This window comes from Podarcis filfolensis, assembly GCF_964270895.1.
Source record: "Podarcis filfolensis genome assembly, chromosome: 10".
Taxonomy (NCBI): Eukaryota; Metazoa; Chordata; class Lepidosauria; order Squamata; family Lacertidae; genus Podarcis; species Podarcis filfolensis.
This window is the reverse complement of record NC_139612.1, coordinates 9337853-9359446: the sequence shown is the minus strand read 5'-3', so window position 1 is coordinate 9359446 and position 21594 is coordinate 9337853. Positions and strand designations below refer to the sequence as shown.

The 21594-nt window shown below is 44.5% G+C and overlaps 1 protein-coding gene across 10 annotated transcripts in view; it reads right to left on the bottom strand.

Annotated features, from left to right (window-relative positions):
- The window catches only part of GRAMD4 (GRAM domain containing 4), a 113637-nt gene that overhangs the window by 57815 nt on the left and 34228 nt on the right, over nt 1-21594 (bottom strand). For 8 of the 10 annotated variants that reach the window (XM_083575183.1, XM_083575184.1, XM_083575178.1 and 5 more), the window contains exon 3: nt 10744-10864. In XM_083575183.1, the coding sequence (XP_083431309.1) occupies nt 10744-10864 (121 nt within the window). Of the gene's footprint in view, nt 1-10743; nt 10865-11041; nt 11122-21594 lie in introns of those variants that run through there. The other 2 variants (XM_083575187.1, XM_083575179.1) reach the window with 1 other exon arrangement.

The window sequence follows — 21594 nt, the reverse complement described above, 5'->3', positions numbered from 1 at the left end:
TTTGCACATTATTTATTCATATTTTGATTCCGGAACCATATTTTTTATGTATTCTTTCACTCCATTCCACTCTTTAATTATTCTCTGATTGAGTGGCCTCTAATAATTGCTGTCAATTTTGCCATTTCTACAAACTCACAGGGTTTATTTTGCCATTCTAATACTGATGGGATTTTCTCCCCTTTCCAATTCATTGCAATCAATATCCTGGCTGCTGCTGTTGCATAGAGGAATACATTTTTCTTGTCTCTGGGGATGTCATTAGATATTAGCTAATCTCTAATATCTAGAGATATGTGAATATTTGGCCCCCTCCTGACCGTGAGATACTTACGATCGACAGGTTCTCTGGGGCGGTTTAGCTCTCTTTCCCCTGCCAATGGAAACAAGCTCTCTAGTTTAGAAGAAATGCCAAACTGTAAAATAAAGCACACAAACTGAGCTTATTCATGGGGTCCAAAGGAAAGCAGAGTGATACGTTTGGCACCAGCTTGGTTGCAGGAGTTGTCGAAGGAGCCATACAGGGCACCATGCAACCATCTTAGTGTTAGAATTCCTGCTCCATGATTGCAGTCATGGGGTTGTTGTCTATCACATGACAATATATGTTTTGACTCCACAGAGTGGGATGCGACGGAGACAGGATATTTGTGTTACTGTGTTCCGTGAAGTGGGACGATTGTCCTTTATTCTTTTTTCTCTTTGCTGCCTGATACTAGAGACAGAGGGAGCCATGTTACAGTGCTCCGTGTGTGTTTATATGTAAATAAAGTAGACTAGCCAAAATGCTGAGTTGCTGAGGGCTGTTACGCAACTGCTCCTCACACTTAGGGACTCCACTCTGGATTTGTGTAGGGTTTACTCCAGGCGTCCCCAACCTTTGGCCCTCCAGATGTTTTGGACTACAGTTCCCATCATCCCTGCCCACTGGTCCTGTTAGCTAGGGATCATGGGAGTTGTAGGCCAAAACATCTGGAGGGCCGCAGGTTGGGGGTACCTGGTGTCCTCCTTAGCCTCTTCTTCTCCTGAAGATGCCCTGCAAGACAGCAGAGGTTTAGGAGCAGAGCTTTTCTTCAGCTTGATGGGCTACCTTCCCAGGTTGACGAGCCCCATCTGCCCTTAAATTAAGCTGGCTCCCCAAATTTAGCACTGTTCCCTTGGTGAACGATGCAGCAATCTACAGACCACATTCCCAAACTACGTGCATTTATATGAAGTAGCTACACACAGGCAAGCGCTGCCTTACTCTCTCCAGTACTGAGAAATGTTGAGGAATGAATAATAATAATGAATGTATTCCGATTATTTCTACTTTTTTATTTAGTCACTTGATTTACTTACTTATTTATTCATTTTTGCCAATTATTTTGTATCGATTTTTACACATTACTGCAGATCAGACAGAATCAGTTACTTGATTTAGGGTGGGGCCCTGCCCACACTACCAGGGGTGCCAATTTGAATACAATATAATAATAATAATAATAATAATAATAATAATAATAATAATAATAATAATAATAATTTATTATTTATACCCCGCCCATCTGGCTGGACTTCCCCAGCCACTCTGGGCGGCTTCCAAAAAAATATTAAAATACTATAATACATCAAACATTAAAAGCTTCTCTAAACAGGGCTGCCTTCAGATGTCTTCTAAAAGTCTGGAGGAAGGCTAATTGGCTTTTGCCATTAATTTGCAAAATTATACAGGATTACAGGACCCCTCCTGATCACAGTCATAAAAACCAAACTGGTCATGCCACAAATAAGGTGTCATGATAGAATTCGGACGGAGCTGATAAAAGCTATTCAAATTCCCATGCTTACAAACCACCAAGCATCACTTTTATTTTTTATTTTACTCACAAGGTGTTTCTCTGATACTATTTTACTCATGGGCTATTACAGGAATGATGACAGATCTATCCCGGAACTTCAGCAAGTCTGGCATCTTTTATACACTAGAGATGTCGCACAAATCCCTCATCTGTTAAGGGTTTAACAGAGTTCGCGGTGACTGGCTAACCTCTGGAAAAACCCAAGACGTGCTGTTCCCAAAGAGGAGTGAAAAATTTATCAATCTGGGCTTGAGTACGCGAGAAACAACGTCTGCAAGGGGGCTGGGACCAGTTTTTATAGCTCAGTCATCAGAAAAGCTCACTGTAACTGGGAAAAGTGACCGGTGAACACGACAGCAAGGCCTTGTTAGCATTGCATCCTTTCTCTCGTGCAAAATAAAGGCAGGCCTGTGATGCTCAGAAATCCACATGGGAGTGTTTTGCGCTGGATGTTTCAACAAGCAGCTAATTGCATTGTTCTTCTCAATGCAACAGGAGATTTTGTTTATTTTAACAGAGAACTGTTTGAAAGGGTGCAGAGCGCCCTAACTCACATTTTACTATTGCTAACAACACCACTTGACAGTTGCAATTATTCATCCCAGTGAAACATCTCCTTTCAAGATTCCTGGGTTTTTAAAAATGGTTTATTAAGGGCAGAATCAGGAGAGCTTTTCCTGCTTCACAATGACTTAGTTGGAGGCATACAGCTAGCTTCTCTTAAAACAGCAGCATCAGAAGAGACCCACGTTTTATGGAGCTTCCGTTCTAAGCGCATGCTTTCTGCAGAACCACCAAGTGGATTTCTGCAAGGCAGCCCCCAACAGAGGTTTTGGCTTGCAGGTTTCTGGCACCTGGGTGGCACTGATGGCAAAGCTTTCAGTCTATTTTTGCGGCTGAAGTAGGTGGGAAGAGCAGTCAGCCCACTCTGACTCAAGGTGGGAGAGGTGTAAAAGGAAGAGGATATCGGAACAACCCTCCACATTTCCCCTTGTGGTGCTAATTTTGCAACCACTAACACAGCATCTTCAGTACTAGGGCTGGGCAATATAGCAATATAACAATATATCATCCAAAACCAGTCCATATATGGTGATATCGGTTTGACTCCCCCTCTCTCTCTTTTATTTTTTTAAAAAAATGTTTTACAATTTAGACTATCCATTTAGACAACCTTAAAATATTAATGACTTCTTCGCTTTCCATGGTTCGTTTTGCATAGCATAAATCCCAGCATATTTTATACACAGTGGTACCTCTAGTTGCGGACACGATCTGTTCCGGGGTGCCATTCGCACCCCGAAAAGTCCGCAACTACAGCAGCGCTTCTGCGCAAGCGCAAAGCGCAATAGAGCGCATGCACGAAACATGCAGAACACTTCTGCGCACACGGTGGAACCCAGAAGTGTACACTTCCAGGTTTGCCACGTTCGCAAGCCAAAAAGACGCAACATGAACCTAACGCAACATGAGGTATGACTGTAAATTAAACCATGCAGTATTCTATTGTCACTTCCATCAAAACTTATTTACACTGTTGAATTTATCTTAAAGCTGTTTTCAAAGGTACACAATTTTCCCTCCTATAATCAATAAACATTTTCCAATCTTCCTTAAACGAATGTTCTTCTTGTTCTCTTATTCTATACATTAGAGCCGGTCGGTTTGACCATTTTTGACCTGGAAATACATTGTGAATCATGATGTGAGCGGGTGTGTGCTAGGCAAAAATCACGATGCGGGGAAAACTGTGAAGCCAGTGGATGCCTCTACAAAGCTCCATCCTCATTTCAGACATCATGATATACCATGATGCTTAGCTGGTGATATATCATGATGCTGAAAACGAGGTATCGCCCAGCCCCATTCAATACTAGATGGCCTCCGAAGGGGAACAATAGAAGAATGCATGTCTGTTTCAGATCCTTAATGGGCTGTGCAGCTCAAAAAAAGAACACATGCAGAATTAAAATGATGCTCATTTAATTCTGGGAACCAGTGGAAAATGAATGGTCCTGACCCTCACTTTAATACATAGGTGGGGAGCCGCAGGCCCAGGGCCCAAATGCGGCCCTTCAGACCCCGCAAATCTGGCCCCCAAAACTCTCCCCAGACCACGCTCCTCACCAGCCCTGTTTCTTGCCCCTAACTGCAATGTGTCCTTGGGCTTCAGTGGTCCCTCTCGCTTGTCTGGAGGGAGGCGAGACAGTGTGAGTGTCTGCAGAAACCAGCCTTACTGTACAAAGGTGAGAAACAGCTCAGTTGGTACAGCGTGAGATTCTTAATTGCAGGGCTGTGGGTTCGAGACCCACGATGGGCGAAAGATCCCTGAATGAAGGGGGCTGGGCTGGATGACCCTTGTGGCCCCTTCCAACGCTACGATTCTATGAAAGGTAGTGTTTACATCCATTGCTCTGCCCAGTTTTGTCTCTGGCCCCACCCACCGCTGGCATGCGGCCCTTGAAAGATTGCACAGAGAGGAACACAGCCTTCAGACAGAAAAAGATTCCCCAGCCCAGCTCTAATGCAAGAAATGTTTCTGCGAGGTGACTAAATTTGGCCCGTTCCAGGACTGCTGGTATGTCCTTTGATCTACAAAGCTCTCAGTCTTTCTCTCTGAACATTAAAGGCTTCCAGTTTTTTATGAGCACCAGAGGCAAAATCATACGCCGCAAACTCGTTCTCAAGAGTGAATTCTAGTGCAGCCAAAATGGCAAAGCAATGCAGAAGAGGACTGTATTGGGTGTAGTGTTTTCTATTTTATCTGTGTATTTTATGTATAAGCCACCTGGGAAAAATGTGGGATGATGATGATGAAGACGAAGAAGACGAAGACGACGAAGAAGAAAACAAAGACGAAGAAGAAGAAGAAGAAGAAGAAGAAGAAGAAGAAGAAGAAGAAGAAGAAGAAGACAGAAAAAATATTCAGAGAAAAAAGCCCTAAGGGTGAATTTGCACAAATGCATTTTCCATCTTCCACGCTGAGTTGCATTTCCCCCCCAAAATACAACCTCATTTTTAGGTGGCAATACAAGTTTCCAATTTTGAAAAAAGGCTCATAACTCTTCAAAGTAACACACTGAAGTCATGTCTTATGAACTTGCTGTTTACTTCCTCTTTATCATGAAAATACTCAAAAACCAGACCAACCAAATCCTGCACCCCCCAATAATACACTAACAGGCTTTCTTTGTTTTCGTTTTTAATGCTGGCTGAAAAATATTAGCACACATGACTCCCTCAACACAGCACTTCACACATTCTTTTCTACTAAACATTCCCAAGACTTCTCAACAGCTTTAAACACATGCAAAACAAAAACTTCCAATTTGCTGGATTATATTATCCTACAAAGCATTTTTCTGTCGAAGATAATCCCTTGCGTTCCTTAATATAGGCATTTTTTAAAAAACACGAGGCAGCAGTTTTGAAACACTCTTATAAATAAAATTATAAAGTAAGTACTATACCATGAAACGGGGGGAAATTTCCCTCCTTGCTGCAGTCTCAAGCATAGTGTTTTGTTAGCATCCTAATTACTTCTGTTTTCTAGCTCGCTTCCCTTTTGGTTCCACAACTGAAGTAATGGATTTGAACAGCTACAGGTTGCCAAATCTCAGAACTCGGGCAGACGATAAGTGACGGTTGCTAGTGGAAAGTGACAACCCGGAAGCAGAAGGGTGAGTGAGAGCCGGCAACTGAACCTCTAATGGGAGAAAAGGAAAACAAATATACCCGAGGCAGGCGAATTGCCTCTCTTTTTCTCCTCTCTGTTAAGAAGGCTTTAGGCAGGGTGCCTACGATTTTTCGAGAATGCTATTTTAACACGGCGGCGGCGGATAAAGTGCTGTGTCAAGCTGTCTTCAACAACTGTATATATTACTAGGTCATGCATGGATCAGGTATCTAGACCCGTAGGTGCTCTGATGGTATCTGTCAGGCATTTGTTACAGCATTAGCCTAGCACCAAAGGTCCAGAGAAGAGCAAGAGGCAGACAACTGCAGATACACACTATTTACTGGCTCAGAAAGGAATGGAGCAGACCCAAAGCACATCATTTATAGGCTTAAGTAGGGCTAGAAACTCAGAAATATAAGCTAAGTGCCGAATGGTTCCTTAAACCAAGGTTACAGCCACCAAAACGAAATGTCCAGTTGCCATTAGGGGTCCTATTTTTTAAACAATGGACTGATTGTGATTTGATTCTCAGTTAATAATATTAGTAAGAATTTTGTTATTTATACAACGCCCATCTGGCTGTGTTTCCCCAGCCACTCTAGGAGGCTCCCAACGGAACACTAAAAACAGAATAAAACTTCAAACCTTAAAAACTTCCCCAAACAGGGCTGCCTTCAGATGTCTTCTAAAAGTCAGATAGTTGTTTATTTCCTTGACATCTGGTGGGAGGGTGTTCCACAGGGCGGGCACCACCACCGAGAAGGCCCTCTGCTTGGTACCCTGTAACCTCACATCTCGCAGTAAGGGAACCTCCAGAAGGCCCTTGAAGATGGACCTCAGTGTCCGGGCTGAATGATGGGGGTGGAGATGCTCCTTCAGGTATATTGGGCTGAGGTCGTTTAGGGCTTTGAAGGTCAGCACCAACACTTTGAATTGTGCTTGGAAACATACTGGGAGCCAATGTAGGTCTTTCAGGACTGGTGTTATATGGTTTCAGTGGCCACTCCCAGTCACTAATCTAGCTGCTGCATTCTGGATTAGTTGTAGTTTCCGGGTCACCTTCAAAGGTAGCCCCACGTAGAGCGCATTGCAGTAGTCCAAACAGGAGACAACCAGAGCGTGCACCACTCTGGCGAGACAGTCCACGGGCAGGTAGGGTCTCAGCCTGCGTACCAGATGGAGCCGGTAGACAGCTGCCCTCGACACAGAATTGACCTGCGCCTCAGGCGAAGAACGTCAAGAACTTAAAGAAGAAAGGTCACATACTATATTGGCCTATTCTGACCTCTTTTTCTGTAGCAGCTCAGGCTGCACAGAAAAAGCAATTTGGTCCAAAAATTCAATTTAATTGGGCAGATAAAATACTGCTGATGGAATTCTACAGTGTGTGAAAACAGTCCCCATCCAATGATCCCCAGGCATGTACCTCTAGATGGTGATGACAGGCACCAGCTTGGCACCCAGACATCTTTACTTGGTGGGAAACGCACCCGGCGCTTGGCTAATTTCAAACACTGGTTGAGGAAACACAGAGGTTAGATTTTCCTTCGGCACCATGGGGGAGTTCTTTGGTGTACACAAAAGGCCTCTACAAATCTACAGGCCAGCAGCTGTCGAGAAACGCCTCTGCTTACGAAGTGTGAAAAACTCTCCTCCTTGCAAAGTACAGTGGTACCTTGGGTTAAGAACATAATTCGTTATGGAGGTCCATTCTTAATCTGAAACTGTTCTTATCCGGAGATACCACTTTAGCTAATGGGGCCTCCCACTGCTGCCGCGCCGCCTCTGCACCATTTCTGTTCTCATCCTGAAGCAAAGTTCTTAACCCGAGGTACTATTTCTGGGTTAGCGGAGTCTGTAACCTGAAGCGTCTGTAACCCGAGGTACCACTGTATTACAATTACAAGAGCTCTAATTCAAGCCCAAGCGAATCACTTCGAGCGAGGTGACAAAATTCAAAGCACACACAAGTCTAAACCAACATTGTCAAGCTACGCTTTGGCTTCTTTATCCGCTGAAAAGGAAGAAAAAGCAGGCCTTCAGCTCAAGGCCACTAGGGCAGCAGCAGACAGAAGGCACAATACAAAGACTTGTTTGAACTAAGCCCATGTGATACAGGTAGAAACTTTCCAGCCCGGCTAGAGGCAGCATGCAAAATCCTCAATTGGATTAGGAAGCATGTGTGCAAAATTTGCATGTTTCGGCTGGCAGACTGGAACATGCAAACCCCCAGGTCGGTAAAGGGCTGAAACTCAGTGGGAGAGCATCTCATATACATGCAGATGGCCGCATGTCCAAACCCCGACATCTCCTGGCAGCGGCCCCTGTCTCAAAGTTCAGGGGGGTCCCTGCCAACCAGTGTAGAGCAGAGTTTCCCAAACTTGGCTCTCCAGTTGTTTTTGGACTACAGTTCCCATCATCCCTGAGCACTGGTCCTACTAGCAAGGGATGATGGGCGTTGTAGTCCAAAAAAAACAGCTGGAGACCCAAGTTTGGGAAACTCAATCCTAAACTAGGTAGAACAATGGTCTGACTCTGTACAGTGGTACCTCTGGTTGTAAACGGGATCCTTTCCGGAGCCCCGTTCACAACCTGAGCAGAACGCAACCCGCGTCTGCACATGCGCGTGTCACCGCTTCTGCACATGCACTTGATGTCATTTTGAGCGTCTGCACATGCGCAAGCGGCGAAACCTGGAAGTAACCCTTTCTGGTACTTCCGGGTCGCCGCAGGACGCAACCTGAAAAGGTTTAACCTGAAGCACTTCATTAAAGAGCTGGAATCTTATGAATCCTAAAACGGAGCTGGGCTGGGGGGGTCAGATTCAATCTCCGTGCTCCTCCCCATTTGCAAAGTCAGCAATCGGTGGGATTTTGTCATTCTATGAAGAGCCGTATGTTTGCCACTCCTACTAAACACCATGCCCTCTGCTGGATTGGAGCCAGATCGTAACTGCCTTAGGTTTCAGGACCAGAAGGGTCAAGCCAGAGGGTTTTTATTATTGTTGTTGCTGCTGTAGTTTTATTATTTGCTTGCTGCGTACCATGCCTCCAAGCAGCCTGCAATTGTAACACACACACACACACACACACACACACACACACACACCAGAAACCAAAGGAAACAAAGCAGCATTATTCACACACACATAAAAGCTCATCCTGCACCGTGGAGCAAAAGCGAGCAGGGTTAAATCAGAAACACCCTCTTCAAATTGCTCCTCACCTCGTGCTTAGTCACTGTGCAAACTGTTGCCACCCAATGTGTGCACAAGAGGGCGGGGGAAGCACCTTTTCACCCCCCTGGCATGTTCCCACACCTGACAGGCGACTCTCGCCACCCTAGCCATGTGCCAGGATTGTGTTGATTAAGCAGGGAACAGAGTGCCACAAGCCTCGAGGTCACCAGAATCATCATCATCATCATCATCATCTTGCCTTGCCTTGCAGCAAACAGCACTCCATGCTTCCAGGAACACCCCAACTAATATTTCCTGATTGACTGGCAAGCAGAAAGGAAGCTCTCCTCTTAATCGCTCAGTATCGAAATTTGTCTCCCCTATTCAGAACAGGCTGATGTAAGAAGGCGCTAGCTTTCTGCCGCCAGAAATTGGAGATGCATTTGCCTTGATATGCTGAGCCCGTGGGTTGTTTCTTTGGCTTGCAGCGAGGCAGTTAAAAAAAGAAAACTTGCCTAGTACTCCTACCCATGTAAACAAGCCCTCAGAGGATCTATTTTTATGTACAGTCGCTGCTTTTCACCTTAATTGTGTCTTGTTCAGAATGAGCTGAACAATGGCTACGTAGACGCGTAAAGCCAAACCATGGTTTAGTGTTACATGCACCATCAGGAAGTAGTCTTACGGCTCATGCATTTCCCCCTCTCCCCCGCACCCTTTGGCAAGGAGGAGGACTCTGCCAGAGTTTAGTTTTACCTTCCACCTGGGATCGTGTTTTAAAACGAACTCTGGTTGGTTAAAAAAAAAATCAACCTTCAGAAACCGTGGTTGACGTTTCCTTCTTTTGAAAATGGCCAGTTTGTTTTTAAACTATGATCCAATGACATCAAGCTAACATTTTAGGAAAGTCAAACTAAATTCTGGGTCATAGCAGCTCCTGCCTGCTCATGCATGTAAAGCTGTATCCGTTTTCAGTTTCCACAATCAGACAACTAATGGTGAGCAACTACTTTTTAGATGTTACTTGATTAATTCAAACCTACAGTAGCACCCACAATACCCATCTGTCTTTAACACTGGGGAGAACAGATTAATAATAATAATAATAATAATAGCCCGCCCATCTGGCTGGGTTTCCCCAGCCACTCTGGGCTGCTCCCAGCAGAATACCAGCAACAACAGAAACATCTGTTCACATGTGACACAGTTCTACAGGCTGCTTATTCTGAACACATATACCAATGTGACTTCAGATTGAAACCAAAATACTTTGGTTTTAGTTATCGTAATATAACTGAAGCAGTTTGACCACTTATAAACAGTTTTGCATTATAGTTATCCAGCTTACATACTTCGAGCAGAGGGCTGTGTCCTAACACTTCCATCTTCCATTCACACAAAGGAGTTTCTATTCTTCCCCGCCCCTCCTGCAAGATCCCATGTCACCAAAATCTGCACTGGGAAGGTCCCTTGACTCATTGGAGTGGATGAGGGTAGCAGGAAAGGAAAGGGGACAGAGTAGAAATTCAGTATGTGCACATGCACACACACAACAGAATTTGAAAGCAGGCAGCTGCTGTGTTTATAGGACTTGATAGAAAAACCTTGCTATCCCGAAAAGAATCACACTGAGGATTCCATTTGAAAAGGAAATCGTTCTTTTCCCTCCCTGCAAAGCGCACCTCCATCTGACCATCAATAGTTAGAAGCTTCCGAGCTGCACAGCGCCTGACTTGCTGAAAATAAGCTAGTGTTTGCCATCATCCTTTGCCTAGATAAGACATTTCATCACTCCCTCTCCACAATTAGCCGATTCCTAAACACCTCATCGCTCCACATTTATAAATCTGAACTTTGAAAGAGTTTGCAGCTATCGAAACGAGTGAATTCATGCCAGGTGGTTCTTTTACATTAACAGCTTGTCATAAGATTAGCCAACATTTTAAAATCCACGTTTCCTACAGTCCCCCCTCCCTCGTGGCCATGCACCAGATCATTGCTACATGGGCCACTATCATGCCATAAAAACATTCCTCTGTACTTACGTAGAAAGTGTTTTTCCAGTAAGGCAATTTCCAGATGGCCTTTGATCTCATTTAATCTATCCGACTCCGTTCTGTTGTAATCCTGGACTCCCGAAGCCATGTTGATGGTCCCAGGACCAGCCTATACAGGGGAAAGGCAGAGAGAACAAAAACGTTGGTTGGTAAGAAAGCAGCCTCTCTCAAGGGGGTCGTCTGCACGCTCCAAAAGAAAAAAAAACCCAAAGCAATTCAGAAAATGTGGGTGCGGATTATTGTAAAAAAAATTTGAAAAAGCAAAGTGCAGAGCAGATCGACAAACCTCTTATTCAGCATTAGCTCTCTGAAACAAATCAATAGGAGCTAAAGAAAAGAAACCTTGCCTCTTCAGTCAGTCGTCTTCGGACTGCGCATGCTCAGGCTCTCTGAGAGCCATAAGGGAAAGCATTTGAGTTCTGCAGCAAAAATCATCACCATCAAAACTCTTTTCTATTGGGTGGAAAGCACTTTTCAAATTATGGGCATTCCAAGTCAATAGACCTGGGTTTTTTCCCCCCCTCCTTCAAAGAAAGTATTTAAGCAATTATGAGCCATGTAAATTAAAGCATTTGCTGAACACTGGCTGACGCTGCATAAATCTCGTCTCATGTATATGCTAATATATGATGGAGCGAGCTGTAACAAAGAAGGGACTGCAGTCCTCGTGGAAGGCAGACAATAGAGGGGAGCACCCATGTTCGGAGCATATGAGAAAAACCTGGGAAGTTTAAATACCTAGCACACGTTGGACATAACCAGATTCCTTCTGTGCAAAAATAAACAGGGGGAAAGATGCGGCAGTGCAAAGTTCAGGAGGCAGACAGCATTAACTTCCTAGAAAAGAGAGCTATTTTCAAGGAACTGAAAAGCTACATAAAGCGTAAACAAAGGAAAATATATATGCACACAAAAACCAGAGGTATGTGTGCAGATATCTTTGACAAAGTGGATTGCTAAACCGCATGAAATGAGTCCGCAGGGAGCTAATAAACACATCACTGGGTCAAAATTATCAAACTATGTCAGAATGAAGAGTACCACTAAGGACTGCTTTTATAGTTGTATATTGGTTATCATTTGCCCTGCAACAAACGACATTTCTGGATGTGCACAGTCAACACATATTGCTTGGAAGTAAACAAGGTGAGAATAAAGTATTTTTTTTAAAAAAAAAGAGTGGCCAATTAACTTGGCATGGCCAGAAGACACGCGATGCAACAACATGCTGAAATTAAGCATGTCAGGGGACAGAAGACCCATTGCTTTGCCCATTGAGTTCCATGGAAGGGAGGAAGGTGAGATATCAATGGAATTTTAAAATGGCTCACGGGCATAGCTGTCAATTTACAGATTTGAAAATAAGGGACCAGCAGCCTCGAAAATAAGGGATCAGCAGCCAAAATAGGGGATTTTCAGAGCACAGGTATGTTCAACTTCTGAGCCCCTCCGAGCCAAAGGCAGAAAGCCCAGCTAGCAGCCAAACGAAGCCTCAAGCGGTGGTTCCCACAGCGCAGCAACCTGGCAAAGGGGATGCAGCAAGGAAAACCACTGTCACCTCTCCACTGGGAAGCGCTGAGCAAAGGCGAGTCCCCAAGCAACGCGGCCAGTTTGATCAGCACAAGGCATGCAAGCTCCACCCCCCAGTCGTTCTTAGACTCCTTATTGGGTGAGCAACGCAGCCAAGCAACACAGTTGGAGCCTCCCTCCTCCCTGGCCGGCAGGGAGGAAGGGAGAGGAGCTGCTTCATGTGAAACCCGGGAAATTTAAGGGACATCATCAATAAGGGACAGCAGCAGGACAGAGTGCTGGGATAAGGGACTTTCCCACCAAATAAGGGATGGTTGACAGCTATGCTCACGGGCCAATTTTGTCGCCAGTCAATTATGTAGCTCCCCTCCAAGCCAATTTCTAATCTGTATTTCCAACACAAGTTTGTGCGATAGCAGCTACGATCGGCTCGCCACCTTCACTCAGTAATAGATCCTGAAAACTTTGGAAGAGTCACATGCAAAATTTACAGATGTAAAGTATGCACTGCAAGACAATGCAGGCGTCAAAAATTATAAAATCCCTGCTGCTGACAACTAGAATGGAAGGTATACACTGGGCATGGAGCAAATCTGAGCAGCAATCTTTAATAACCCAGAACAAGACAAACAGTATTACTTGTGGAACGATGCCAACGTATGCTAAAACAAATGTAGTTAAATAGCATGGCAGGCATGACTAAAATGCTCTCCGTCAGGTATTACTACAATAGCTTCTTTCTGAGCCACTCCTCAAGAGCCTGTTCCACAATTTTAAAAGGGTTTTCTGCCATGACACAGTCCCTGAAAAGGTTTCATCCGCATCCATCAGAGTTTTCATGAAAAATCGGGGGGAAAGGAGAAGAATGCAAACTTTTCTCTCTTAAAATTCTTGGCTCCAACGTCTCAAAGCACATCCATGTTTGGGTTCCATTGCAAAGTTTCCAAAAAAGCAAAAATCCCGACGACGTCACCAGAATTTCCCTGTGTACTTTTTCCTTTCTAATATTTACACAGGGCACAAAAGGCAGGCTTTTTATTGCTAAACACCAGCTGTGTTGCAAAATATTGTAAACCTCCCTTAAAATGTGCACGCTCCTCTAGGGAAGTCACATGGCAATTAAATATAGCCAAGCTGAACCCAGAGGTAAGTGGCAAGGCTTCAGCCACAGAAGGTTTTCCATTAATCACGACACATTTTGTCAGTGCACACTAAACAGGTTGTGCCTATCTTTGGCATTTAATCTTCACAAAAATTGTACTCGATTTTCCAATACAGTGGTACCTCGGATGACCTACGCTTCAGGTTACATACGCTTCAGGTTACACACTCCGCTAACCCAGAAATAGTGCTTCAGGTTAAGAACTTTGCTTCAGGATGAGAAGAGAAATTGTGTTCCGGCGGTGCGGCAGCAGCGGGAGGCCCCATTAGCTAAAGTGGTGCTTCAGGTTAAGAACAGTTTCAGGTTAAGTACAGACCTCCGGAACGAATTAAGTACTTAACCCGAGGTACCACTGTATTAGAATAGGAATTTGTAACACCCAATGTGATTACAATATTTTCCATCGACAAGCAACATTGAGCATGCTCACATACTCAATGTCTTTTCAACTGGATCACCTAAGTATATATATAGTAACTATAAACTACAGTAGTTTTCTTTTTTTCTTGCCAATTATAGCAGTTTTCTAAAAGCAGCTGTTCATCTGCTCACCTGTGGCGAATAATGCTAATGTCTTACAAGGTTGACACGAAACAGTGAGCAGACAAGGTCGGCTAATAGTTTCTTTACAAGGCCATGTAAAATGGTGCTGTAACTACAGACTTGGCCGAAAAACCGGAACCGCAAATTCCTATTTTGCTGGAATCTGTGTTTAAAGCAGCAAGGGTCGAAGAGTCACCTTTAGAAAACTGTGTGCTCTACACAGTAATCTAGAAAGAACTGCATAATGAGATATAATCTCATGAAACTGGATACCATGCAGGTAGCCTGCTCAGGTTCCAACATGTATTAACTACGATGAGAACAACTTGTATCTTATAGTTGAGTCTTTATTTCTATCCATGTAATGTACATAGCTATGCACCTGAAATAACATTTCATTTCATCTGTAATGCAAACAACAACATGGCCCTTTCTATCGTGTTTTCTAGATGCAGCAACAGATGAAACAAAAATTGTTTTGAATTATAAATGATCCCAACAATTTGGGGGGGAAATGCACCAACAGTGCATTCCTGTATGTGTCTACACAAAAGCCAGCCCCCTTGGATTCAATGGGATTTACTCCCAGGTAAGTAGGCACATAGGACGCGGGTGGCGCTGTGGGTTAAACCACAGAGCCTAGGACTTGCAGATCAGAAGGTCGGTGGTTCGAATCCCCGCGACGGGGTGAGCTCCCGTTGCTCGGTCCCTGAACCTGCCCACCTAACAGTTCAAAAGCACGTCAAAGTGCAAGTAGATAAATAGGTACTGTTCCAGCGGAATGGTAAACGGCGTTTCCGTGCGCTGCTCTGGTTCGCCAGAAGCGGCTTAGTCATGCTGGCCACATGACCCAGAAGCTGTACGCCGGCTCCCTCAGCCAATAAAGCGAGATGAGCGCCGCAACCCCAGAGTCGGTCACGACTGGACCTAACGGTCAGGGGTCCCTTTACCTTTAAGTAGGCACAGGATGTCATATGATATGCATCCACACCGGTGAAAGTTGTGAACAATGTATAGAACTGCGACAAATATATGTTAGAAATGAAAAAGGAAGGAAGGCACCTTTTATCATATGTGGTTGACGTGCAAGGCAGTAAAAGCATTTTGGGAAACGATATACCATATTTTTCCGTGTATAACATGCCCCCTATTTTGGGGGACTCCAAATTAAGAAAATGGGGGGAGATTGCCCATAGTTGTTGAGCTTTTTTTTTTTTTAGGGGGATTGCTGAACATCGCTCGCTCGCCACTCACACGTGTTGGAAAAGCCACTTGCGTGGCAACTTCCCGCCCCGCCCCCAGGGGAAATAATGACACATGACACAATTATTAAGGTTAATGGGCTAAATAAGGCCACAACTTTATTGGTTACAGGTGATGAGCGGTATTGGCTTAGGCATTGGTCCTAACCGACCACAGTGGTACCTCAGGTTACATACGCTTCAGGTTACAGACTCCGCTAACCCAGAAATAGTACCTTGGGTTAAGAACTTTGCTTCAGGATGAGAACAGAAATCGGGCTCCGGTGGCGCGGCAGCAGAAGGCCCCATTAGCTAAAGTGGTGCTTCAGGTTAAGAACAGTTTCAGGTTAAGTACGGACCTCCGGAACGAATTAAGTACTTAACCTGAGGTACCACTGTATATCCGACTTCAGCCCGTCCGCGTGAAGTCCGGGAAGGGTTAACTACCAGTAGGGGGAGTCCTGCTGATGCACATCAACTAGGAACTCCCCCGGGGTCACCGCTCGGGGGCGTGCCTTAGGCCCTCACCTCCCCAGGCTTTGGACAGGGCCACGCCCCACAGAATCCTTTATCGGACTATCCTTCAATATGCGGGGCAGGTGATGGCGCTACCTCCCCTCTCCCATCTACAGAGCAATACCAATGCCTAACCACCAATACCAAGAAAGTTGTGACGATTTGCTGCGAGATAGGCGAGAACCAAGTGGCTGGTGCCAATTTGCCAAGTGGGAAAATTCCTACCAGGCCCTTCAACGGCAACCAACCAAGGTCCATAGCAAGGTCAAGGAACGGAAACCTTATAGGGCGGGAGGGTGGGAAAAGCAGGAACAGCTGGCAGGCGACAAAGAGGGAGATCCCCGGCCGCGTCCTGGTTTAAATAAGGCAGGCCACACCCCCAGAGCCAGCCAATTAGCTGGCCAGGAGGTGACGCGGCTGGGAATCCCCTCACAGTCTTTGCCGCCAATAACACGCCCAATAGTCGCTGACAATCTCCAGCTCGCAGCAGCAACCAATCCCATGTCCCCTCAATGCGCTACTCGTGTGTAAGACAACCCCCAATTTTCAATGTAATTCTTTAAGAAAAATACATCGTCTTATACACAGAAAAGTACGGTATGAAACAAAAAAAAATGTTTTGAATAACATTTGTAAAAAAAACAGAAGTGTTTTTATTAGGTCTTATAGGTGCAGAAATACCAAAGGAGCAGAAAAGACTATTCGTGACAGCGGGGTGGATCCTTCTAGCCCAGAGATGGAAAGAAGAAAAGTTCCCAATAAAAATGAAGGGTTAATGAAGATGATGGACTACTCCAAAATGTCAAAAATGACCAGGAGGATCAGAAACCAGGAAGATAAGAACTTTAATAAGGAATGGGGGGAATTTATAAGTTATCTTGGAGAACACTGCAAACAACTGAAAACATTGGCAGGGTTGTTATAACACTTGTAATTTAACAAGAATATGGTAAAAAAAAAAATAGGGACGCGGATGGCACTGTGGGTAAAACCTCAGCGCCTAGGACTTGCCGATCGCATGGTCGGCGGTTCGAATCCCCACGGCGGGGTGAGCTCCCGTCGTTCGGTCCCAGCTCCTGCCCACCTAGCAGTTCGAAAGCACCCTTAAGTGCAAGTAGATAAATAGGTACCGCTTTATAGCGGGAAGGTAAACGGCGTTTCCGTGTGCTGCTCTGGTGCCGGTTCGCCAGAGCAGCTTCGTCACGCTGGCCACGTGACCCGGAAGTGTCTCCGGACAGTGCTGGCTCCCGGCCTCTAGAGTGAGATGAGCGCACAACCCTAGAGTCTGTCAAGACTGGCCCGTACGGGCAGGGGTACCTTTACCTTTTATGGTAAAAATAGAGTTTTAAGGGGAAATGGAAGAAGTTATAAGATGCAAATGAAAAAGATTAACAATGGGACCCATGACGGGGGGGGGGGGAGTCTAAGGATTTTGTTTAAGATTATGATTGATATTTCAATGCAGATATTATCTGTAAAACTGAATAAAAAATTATGAAAAAGAAAGAAGAAAGTTGTGGACATAACCAGGAAGTAAGGTAGGAGCAGCTGCGGGACAGCAGAAACTAACCATACTACTGGAGGAAATGTGCCTCAGGCACCTTGTTAAGAAGGATTAGAAAAACCATCTTAGAAAACAGGTCAATTGGCAGCTCTTAGGCATGGTGGCTAAACGAACCTCCATTCTCAGAAGCAATCGTAAAATCAGAATTATGGAATGGGAGCCTATGAACTAGGTTATACTAAATGATCAGGGAGAAAAAATAAGATTATCAAACCTCTAGGACTATAAGTTTATAAGTGGACGGGCAATCGATATTTGGAAAGCAAACTTGGTTTGAACCCCTCAGGAGCTCCTTTGCACTACAGGTGAACTGAAATGGTTGCGACTCAGCTGCCTTGAGCGGCGTTTTAATTCACACGTCAAGGTCACGCAGCAGAGTCAATATAACAGCTCTAGAATCCACTCTTTTTTTGTGGCATGGCACACAGCAGGTTATTTTTAACTCAAGAGACTGGAACAAGCAAGTCTACAACACTTGAGAAGGGGCCATCAGCAGCCACCAATATCTGCTCATTGCTTTCACCACGTTGCAAGTCGCTGACTTGATTGCGTTAGTGAACTTCAACGGCCTCCAGCAATTCCAGACTTAAGACCCACCTTCAACACAAGGTCCCTTTTAATCTGCTATGCATTGTCCTTCACTTTACTACATCTGTTTGTCGAGATCTGTCCTTCTACAGAGCTGAATTTATAGAAGCTGCCTGTTGCAGAAGTTTGATGTCTAAACTCGGGTGCATGGAGCCTCTCTGTATTAACTTGTGGCCAAAACAATGGAGACGTGAAAGACCCAGAACTAGATCGCCTAACGTTTTTGACATGAAAGCTGCCCTAGAAACCTTCCCATTTGATCATAGGAAAGGTAGTAAAGGTAAAAGTAAAGGGACCCCTGACCATTAGGTCCAGTCGTGACCGACTCTGGGGTTGTGGCGCTCATCTCGCTTTACTGGCCGAGGGAGCCGGCGTACAGCTTCCGGGTCATGTGGCCAGCATGACTAAGCCGCTTCTGGCAAACCAGAGCAGCGCACAGAAACGCCATTTACCTTCCCGCCGGAGTGGTACCTATTTATCTACTTGCACTTTGACGTGCTTTCGAACTGCTAGGTTGGCAGGAGCTGGGACCGAGCAATGGATGCTCACCCCGTCACGGGGATTCGAACCTCTGATCTTCTGATCGGCAAGTCCTAGGCTCTGTGGTTTAGACCACAGCGCCACCCGCATCCCATCATAGGAAAACTAGGCATAGGGCAAACACTTCCCTGAGTTCTAGTGCCTCTCCAGCCCCAGGTACTGACACCCGAGATAGAAAACATACAGACTCTTAAGGGGAGATTTATGTCAGAAAAATGGTGCAAGGAGGAGGGTTAAATCTACCACCTCCCACTGCATATATGCTCTGATCCCATTCAAAAAACTTTTGTAGTTGCTTTTAAGTAATAATGAAAACTATGGAAAATCCAGCCAGGGATTGCCTAGGTCAGTGATGGCCAACAGGCAGATTGTGAGCTACCCCTCCCCCCCCAAAAAAAAAGTTCAACCAATTTTATTTCCCAAAGAAAGAAAGAAAGCTCAACAACTTTGACTTCCCAAAAAAAAGCTCAACAACTTTGGTCAATCCAGTGGGTACATCACCGCCAGTTATTTTATAGTGGGAGAAGATAGCAGACTCTTGGAAGTTGGACAAGCCTGGCCTAGCTAGGTCTTTCTTATCTACTTCATTCCTCAGTGGGAAAAATGCGCTCTGCAGCCAATCAGGGTGATTTTTTAATATACTCTTGTTATATTCCAGGGCTGCCCTGGTTCCCTGTGGCTTCTTCTACATTGGACATTATTATTATTATTATTATTATTATTATTATTATTATTTCCTGTGAAATATCTCAAAGCAATTTCATAATGCAACAGAAACGTATATAAAATAAAACAATTGCATCTTTAACACCACTTAAAAGCAATTTCGAATCCATCACAGATACTTAAGTAGGATAAGAATCTCCACGGAGATGGCTTTCGACAGGCACCGAAAGGACAGGGAAGATGGCGCCTGCTTGATCTGTAACAGAAGACCCGTTCCATAGGGTGGGTGCTGACACACTAATGGTCCGTCATGTGGAGAACTCCAGGCAAGATGGTGCCTGAATGAAGCCCTCTCCTGCAGAGCAAAGTGTTTGGTTGGGGATATAAAGGAAGGAGACGAGCTTTAATTTATGCTGGTTCCAAGTTGAAGAGGGCTTTGTACATGAATCAATCCGTGTTGGGAAAGGGGACCCTGTCAGATCTTGGAGAGCTGTAGCAAGCAGGGTGGATTTGATTTAAGTCAAATCAATTTAAATCACTAGTCAGTAAGATTTGATTTAAATAGTTTTTTCCCCGCAGAAAGACTCATTCTTGCTGGTAGCCTCTTAATATTTGCAACCAGATGAAGGTTTTGTTTTTGGAATAATAAATTTTCAGAGTAGTTTTTGCAGTTATATCAAAAATTACTGATTTGGTTATCCTATTAGAAATACATAGACCGATAATTATGAAATGATGGTGATGTTTAGAAGTTAACTGTTGATATTTGGACAACTTTTCTGCTGTACTTTATTGGAAGGAGAAAAGTGATCATTTCCTTAATAACAATTTAATCAATTTATTTAACTAAAACAATAACATTATAGCATATATATCCATGTTTGTTAACTGATAAACGTTTGGAAAAAAAAAGACTGAGTTTTAGCACACATGAAAAACTTAAACAAATCCTTATTTCGTGATGGACTACCGTATTTTTCCCTCTATAACACGCAGATTTTTTCTCCTAAAAAGGAAGGGGAAATGTCTGTGCGTGTTATTGAGCGAATGTGTGGTCCCTGGAGCCAAATGGCAAAAAAAATCAGGCAAAAATCAAATCGCGCGTCTCGGAGAAGGGAAACCTGAAAAGAGGAAGTGGCTGCTTTCCTGCATTCTGCCTCAGGGTCTTACTGCCCACCCTCCTCTGTTTCCTTGCTGTGTTTGCTCAAACGGAACAAAGAGCAGGGAAAGCCCCTCCCCTCCAGGCAAGCAGAGGGGAAAGCAGAGTGAGAGAGAGAGAGAGAGAGAGAGAGAGAGAGAGAGAGAGAGCGCGCTGGCTGGCTTGGGTGGGTAGGTGAGGGAAAACTTTTGCCTTCCTTTCCTCCCTCCCGTTATACCCCTCTCCTGCATTCTTAGCCAGCTGCTTCTCTGCACACCCCTCTCGTGCTCCTTGTCCATTCTGTATTTTTCCTTCCTTCCCCACTTAAAATGTGGTTAAAAAGCATGGATCCACATGGATCCTCAGGATCTTTGCATTGGGTCACCCCAAATTCACCATCAGATCACATAGCATGTCCATGGCTACAGCCTGCCCCCCCCAAAATCACACACCCACTGTTGCCTGGGGCTGCAATGGTGCAAAAACGTGGTTACAAAGCATGGATCCACAGGGATTCTCAGGATTTTTGCATTGGGTCACCCCAAATTCACCATCAGATCACATGTCTGTGGCCACAGCATGAAGCACAAAAATGATACATCCACTGTTTCATTCAGAATGTTTTTTCCCTTGTTTTCCTCCTCTAAAAACGATGTGCGTGTTATGGTCAGGTGCGTGTTATCGAGCGAAAAATACGGTATAATATAACTTAAAATAGAAAACTATCTTTAGAAAGATTTTTCCTCCAAAATCATTTTATTTTAAAAATCCAATTTAAATTATAAAAAAATGATTTAAATAAAAAAAATCTTATTAAAAATTTTTAAATATGATTTTTAATTTTTAAAAAATCCATTGATTTTTATCCAGCCCTGGTAGCGAGTCAGAGCAGGCAGCACACAGCTAGGCCAACCAAAAGCTAGGCTTTTCCTCTCCCCCATCTTTCCATCATTCTTTCCCCCTCTTTTCATTCCTCCTCCAGAAGAGGATTACACGGCACCACTGGGATAAGCCACCTCAAATAAGGTCGTGACACAGTTGCTGTTGTCAAAATCTTGAAGGCTAAAGGCAACTAGGTTGGGCTCTGATCAACAGCATCCAAATTGATAGCCATTCATTCCCAATCTGTCGTCCTGCCTATACTGTCAGTCGCTGCCCAAATTAAAATGCCAACCCGCCCGTCTTAAAATACTGGGTTAGTTACAGGGTAGTCACATGGGTAGTCACATGGGTAGCAGGCCGTTTGTATAAGCTGAACACACAACACGCCAGCCTCAGGGATTAGATACCGGCAGGAGCATCTAAAACGAAAGCTGGTGCTGCGGAAGAAGCCAGAAGACCATCTTGGCTG